At 55.6% G+C, this 6,615-nt stretch overlaps 1 protein-coding gene across 1 annotated transcript in view; it reads right to left on the reverse strand.

Annotated features, from left to right (window-relative positions):
* Positions 1-6,615, reverse strand: part of IQSEC3 (IQ motif and Sec7 domain 3) — an 87,808-nt gene that overhangs the window by 28,908 nt on the left and 52,285 nt on the right. Inside the window, exon 4 of the mRNA XM_012732319.1 lies at positions 530-1,647. Coding sequence (XP_012587773.1) covers positions 530-1,647 — 1,118 coding nt within the window. The remainder of the gene's footprint in view (positions 1-529; positions 1,648-6,615) is intronic.

Raw genomic sequence — 6,615 nt, forward strand, 5'->3', positions numbered from 1 at the left:
CCCCCTCTTCTCCCTTCAACGCACCTTCTGCCGCCTTGCACCTGTGTTGGGTGCAGCCAGTCTCCTCTCACCCTGCTCCTGGCCCCCGCCCCGGATGGGCTTCCCTCATTTTCTACTGCGCTCATTTTCTCTCCTCTTCCCAGCGTCACCCCCACCCCCAATGCTGCATCTCCCTAACTTCCTACCCAGCCTCTGTGCTTTCTACTGTGCCTTGTGCCACCAGCGCTGTTATTTCTTGAATACTATATTCCTTCTGCACACTCCCCAGCCTTATCGGAAGCAGTACTAGCTGTCCAGGCACAGGCTTCATTGTCCTCTTGTTCCTCATGCTACTTAGAGCAAATTCCTAGCCATTTGAAGAGTGCGTGTCCCTGCGTGTCTCAGGGCACAGGCCCAGCATCAACGCCACCTGGCAGGCACCGGCGGCTGGCGCAGGGCCTGGCACCTGCCCCCAGTGATGCAGGCCCCTTCCTCTGCCCTCCCTCCGGGACTCCCGGGGCGCCCGGCGCCCACGCCGGTGCTCACTCACATGTTGAAGAGGTTGAGGCCGATGCGGTAGAGCCGCTTGCGCAGAGTGTCGGTGGAGAGCGAGGGCGACTTGCAGCTGGCGGGGTTCTCGCAGTGGTAGCGCGGCAGGCTCAGGATCATGGCCTGCAGGGCTTCCTTGGAGGCCGAGGCCGACACTTCAGAGCCCGACTTGGCTGACGCGCTGCTGCTGCTCAGCTGCTCCAAGGTGTCCCCGGCGTCGGGCTCCGCTCCTTTCCCCAGCTCCCCTGCCTCCTCCTCCTCTCCCTCCTCTGTTTCCGTGGCCACCGCCTCCTCCAGCAGCATCTCCCCCGCCCCAGGCCGGTGGACACCCAGGGCCTCCCCAGCTCCGTCCTGGGGGCACGTGCTCTGGGCAGGCGCACCCCCCTGGCCCAGAGCGGGGATCGCTGGGACCTCCCGCCCCTGGGCCTCCCCCTGCTCGGCTTTGTCCGCCGCCGTGTGCTCGGCCGGGGCCTGGGTGGCCTGTGCGCCCAGGCAGTTGGCCACCGACAGCGCTGTGGAGGAGGAGACAGAGATGTTCTGGCTGGCGATCTGCACGGTGACATCCCGGAAGGCCATCATGAGGGTGCTGCTGTGGCCCTGGGGCAGGCAGGAGGCCTCTGCGACCTCGTCCCCCTGCCCGGGCCGGACACTCTCCGCCTCCCGCAGCTCGGCCTCCAGGCCGGGGCCCCCGGCGCCCGCCTGCAGCGCCTGGTGGATCTGGTAGGCGCCACTGTCCTGCAGGGAGCACATGGTCTTCAGGCTCCACGTGCTGAGGGCATCGTCGATGGACTTGGCCAGGGACTGCACCTGCTCCGTGAAAGAGTCCTCCAGCTCGGTGAGCGTGCCCGCGAGAGAGGGCGGCAGGGAGGGCGAACGCACCAGCGGCAGCCCCAGGAGTCCGTAGCCCTCCATGAAGGCCTTCTCTGCGGCCAGGCTCTCCGCGGTGGGCGCCCGCACCTTGCGCAGGGAGATCCGCCGCGGCAGCCGGCTCTCCAGGAGCGAGTTGCGGATCTTCTCGAAGTTCTTGCTGAGCTGATACTGGCGGAAGGCGGTTTGGATGGTGCAAGCGGCGCGCCGGGACACCAGGTGGCCCCCGTACTTGTGTTCTAACATTTCAATCTGCAAAAGGACACAGAAAGAAGAGCTCAGTCAGCTGGGGAGCGGGGTTACATGCCCTGCAAAAGATAGTGACCGAGGAGCCGCCCGGCTAAACCCTCCCGCAGCCCGGGGATGCACAGGTGGGGGGCAAGAGGGTTTCACTCTGAAAACTCCTGGCATGTAACGGCCTGACATAGCCGGTCTTAACAGCATCCCTCTAGGTAGGGATTGAATCCCTCTAGCTGTAGGATTGAATTCTGGGGCTCAGTGGGGCCCCAGAGCGTGGGAGAGTCATCTGCTGGTGCTAGTCAGTTGTGCTGATGTGAAGGCGTTTTTAGAAATGTTCAAATCAGAAATACATACTGAAGGGTGACATCCATGATATCTCCAATTTGTACTGAAAGACACAAGGGCTCCCTGGTGGTGCAAGGGGCTAAGTCTCAGCACTATGAAGCTCTCTGTAGCCACTGCAGTGCCAGTTCGATCCCCAGACAGGGAGGTGACCCACATGGTGCAGCAGACCTCTCCTGACCCGCCCGCTGCTCCCCGCAGCAGTGTACTTTGTCAGTCTGCCTGTTCTGCTCCCTACTCTGTCTCTGGGGAATCCTCTCATCCCCCTCCCCTCTGGCCTGTACCCCAGCTCTGTATGCATAAAACAATAAATTTTTTTAAAAAAGATGCTGTCCAAAAAAAGTCAAAAGGGGTAAGATGAAACAATATTATTAAAATTGTTAAAACTGAGGTATTATTAAAACTGAGATATGGTTATATGAGATTTGATTATTCTTCGTTCTATTTTTGTGTACATTTAAAAATAATAAACAGAAATGTTAAAAAAAAAAAAAAAGGCTGCTGCTCCTAATCACCCACTTTCCCTATCAGTATTCCTGTTGCCACTCGGGGTCACGAAGCACCGCCTGTCCCGGGGGTCACTGTAAGGGTTAGGAATAGGATTTGATCACGTCTGTATTTCCAGGGCTCCCGAGGGCTTTGTATTAAATGTCCATGCGCAGAGCTCAATGGATGAGAATTTAATACAAAGCTGGGTGGAGGGCGGAGGGGCGCCCCTCCATCCAGGAGGGGGAGTCCCGGCGGCCATCATGCTCTGCGGTCAGTCACCTCTGTGGTCAGCAGCGGCAGCTGTACAATCAGGGCAGGGCTCGGGGGCTGGCAGTGCGCCCTGGCGTGGCTGAGCAGATGTGAACCCGGGAGGGGCAGGCGTGAGGCCGGTGTGTCCTCGACGCTGTCTTCCCTCTCAGCTCTGGTCCCATCTTTTCTCCCCCTTAGCTTGCCACGTGCCCTCGCGTTTTCTCTCCTATCAGAATCTCTTAGGAAGGGACTAGAGAGCTATTCCCCCAAGAGGGAATGTAACCACAGTCCTTCGTGGAGAGTGTTTAATGTCGTATAATTTAAATGACAGAGCAGGCCTCTAGGAAGGGGGTGACATAACAGTAACCTTACGGCTCCATCAGGCCTCAGGGACGTTTGAGAGTGAGGAGGCGTTTCTGGGCCCTGATTTATGTCATACTCGCGACTGTACTCTCTACTGACCACCGACAGAGCGCCTTCCTCCACCTGAGAAATGGGAGAGTGTGCGGTGAAATTACCAACTCAAGAGCACATCATCCCAGCATCGTGGGTGGAGGGGGGCTGGGGACCAGGAGAAAGGCCAAGTTCATTCCTCAATACAAATGACACTGCAACTGCTTCCTGCACCCACCGGGGACTGCAGTTGGGGTGACTACCCCCTGCCACCCCAGGACTCCCCTCTGCGAGAGGGGAGACCACAGAAAGACCAGCAGGGGCACCCACCTGGTCCCGTGAACAGACACAGTCCCCAGTAAAATGGGGTGCCCTCAGTGGCTTCCCCTTGGCATTCCAGTGCCCTCACCACTTGGTGCCCTTTCCCACTCCCAAATCTAGTGGCATCATGTGGTCTCGCTCCCCAGGCTCACGGCTGCCCATGAACAGAGCCGGAAGACTTCCTCCTATTAAAGTCTGGGTGGTCATTAAGTTTTTCTACATGACGCCTTCCAGAAATATGCAATTTCATAAGCACAAAGCTTTAAGCAGAAGGCAGGAAGCTCTCCTGGTGCTCACCAGCCTCAGATCATAGGGGCCTTCAGAGTACCCATAAAAGTCATACCAGATCATTAGTTACCTATTGTAGGGTGACAAATGGCCACACGCATAGCAGCCTAAAACAACACCCATTTATTTTCTCAGAGTTCTCTTAGCTCAGTACTCTGGGAACAGCTTAGTCCCTGGCTCTGGATCGCACCAGACTCAAAAACAGTGTCAACTGGCATTGCAACTCATCAAAGGCTCAAGGTCCTCTTCAAGCTCACTGCTAATGGCAGGATGAGTTCTTTGAGATTGGGGCGCTCTGTAACGAGGGGCTGCCTGCTGTCCTTTGCTAGGGCCAACTAGCAACTGCACAGCTTCCCCCTCAGAGTGCACAGGACAGTGTCTCTCTGCTGATTAGGTCCGGTCACCCAGGACTCTGCGTTCCCACTCTGCCTAACTCAATGTCAACTGATTGCTGACCTAATCACAGGTGTGATGTCCCGTGTTCTTCTCTAACCCCATCCACTTGGTGGGGGTGGGAAGGAGACTGGGACACAGCGGAATCTTGGGACCCCCTAGCCAACTGGACAAACTGTCTCCTAGGTCCTCCTTTCTCTAGGTTTGAACTCATATCCCCAGGAGCTCTCCAGAAACACAGCTCTCTGCCTCTGAGACACACTAGTCCTGCTTTTGCAGAACTCATGCCAGAGGGAGAGTGCATTAGAGTTGAGCTTGCTGAACCTCCTTGCTGAACTCTGCAGGTCTCCTGAGGCCTGGGATGGACACTGGCCTTGACTTAGGCAAGGCAGTCCTGCAAGGCTGACCCCATGGCTGCCTCCTCCACTCTGAAGTGCCACCCCCTATGATCCCTCCCCGAGCACCACGAGAAACGGACAAGAGGCAGGAATTCGCATCTTCCCCACCTGGTCTAGTCACACTCCCAGGGAAACTCTGACCCAAGAGCATTTGTTTGAGGTTACAAGACACACTTGGCAACAGAGGGCAGCTATGAAGTTCCATTGCCAAAATGGTAACGGGGTCTGCCCCCGCCCCCACGCGGTACCACCCTGCTCAGAGGCAGGAAGCTAGCCGATATCATGCTGGGAGACTTCTTGCAGCCATTGACCATGCTTCACCCAACAGAGAAGAAAACCAGAGTTTATTTCTTGAATCTGATCCACCAAGGTCTCCTCTAGACTGTAAGACCCATGAACACAGAAACTTTTGCCAGCTGTGTACAAGCCTTTCCTCCCAGGACTTGGAAAATGCCCAACATGAATATTCAATGAATTGTTGACTAAACAGAAGAATTAACTCCGAAATTATCTTTGTGTCTCTACAAACCTTCCTCACCTGACCTATAACTTTCCTCTCCCCGAGTCTCTGGTCTCATTCCTTTGCCCCTTTCGTTCTCTAGATTCTTCACTTGCGTTTCCAGGCTCTGCCTTGGCACTGCACCCTGTCACCTGAAGGCCTGCCCCCCCCAGGTCTTCCCAGGCTGAAACGTTACTCTGACTTCTCTGTTCTGTAGGCACAAGCTGAGTTCTCTTTTTTTTTACTTTCCGCTGACCCTCTTAGAGGCTGGTGGACACGCTGCCTCTCTCCATGTGCAAATGCCCCATTACACACACAAGTGCCACACCTGATGCCTGGAGGCCTGCGTCCTGCTGTCACCAATCTTCTAAAGTGACTCGAAAGAAGGTCACCAGTGATCTTGGATCACAAAATCCCCCAGACATCCTCAACCTTCCTCCTCCCGCGTTTCTGTAACTGGTGATGTTTATATCACCTTGAAATCTGTTCTCAACTCTCATGACCCATCTATCTTGGCTTTCCATTCAGCTCTTTTTTTTAAAGATTTATTTATTTATGCATACAAGAACTGGGGTACAAGCCAGAGGTGCAGGGGGTGAGAGGACTCACCAGAGACAAAGTTGGGAGCAGAACAGGCAGATTGATGAGGTACACTGCTGAGGGGAGCAGAAGGTGGGTCAGGGGAGGTCTGCGGTGCCATGTGGGTCAGCTCCCTGGCCAGTGATCGAACTCATGCTGAAATGACTGTAGATAGCTTCATAGTGCCGCACTTTAACCATTGTGCCACTAGGGAGGGCCCTGGCTCAGTTTTCTTATCTGTTGAGGGAAGTCAATCCTGAACACTCTGTAGTTTGTTATAAAAGTTAATTTACTTTATATAGTGCCTGGTACATCGTAGTACTCAGTAGGCGGTAGCTATTTGATGATGATAATAATGACCATGCAGATGATGCTTGACCCTAGGTGTGCATTTCCGACAGTCTGGGGCCCTCTACTCACCTACACAAAGTCGTCGTCTTCCCCATCTCACCCTTACCAGCTCTCTGTGACTCGCATTTACCTAACAGGACCTTGGCTGTCATGCCACCGGTCTGGAAAACTTGCTTTGACGGTGGGTCCTCCTTTGTCCCATCGCCTGAATGTGTCAGCCTCCATGTCCTGTACCCACTGCCCCCACCCCACCCCGCCTTTGGCAGTCACCCTGCCCTTCCCACCAGGCTGTCCCACATAGGGCTCTCTTCGACTCTCCATGTGGACCACCCTGGCCACCTCCTAATGTCTTCTGCTTCCTCATCACCCCACTATCCTTACACCCTCCTGCCCTGGTCAGTGCACCCACAGAGCAGTTGTAAATAGTACCCCCAGCCCCTTGCTTGGGAAAACTGCCCAAGGAAAGCATAAATGTTTCCGCTGGCACCCCAGCGCTGAGCCATCTGGCCTGCCCTCTTCTCCCCTCTACCACCACCGGAAGCCTAAGCACACAGTTAGCAGCCACCCTCGCCTGCTCCCCACCCGCCACCCCAGCTCACTAGGCTTCCCTGCTCGGAGCATTTCCTCAGCCTGAAGCGTCCTCCCCACTCCTGCCCCTTTGCTCCAGGTAAAGATGGC

This window comes from Condylura cristata, unplaced genomic scaffold (assembly GCF_000260355.1).
Source record: "Condylura cristata isolate star-nosed mole 26May11 unplaced genomic scaffold, ConCri1.0 scaffold00034, whole genome shotgun sequence".
Classification (NCBI taxonomy): domain Eukaryota; kingdom Metazoa; phylum Chordata; class Mammalia; order Eulipotyphla; family Talpidae; genus Condylura; species Condylura cristata.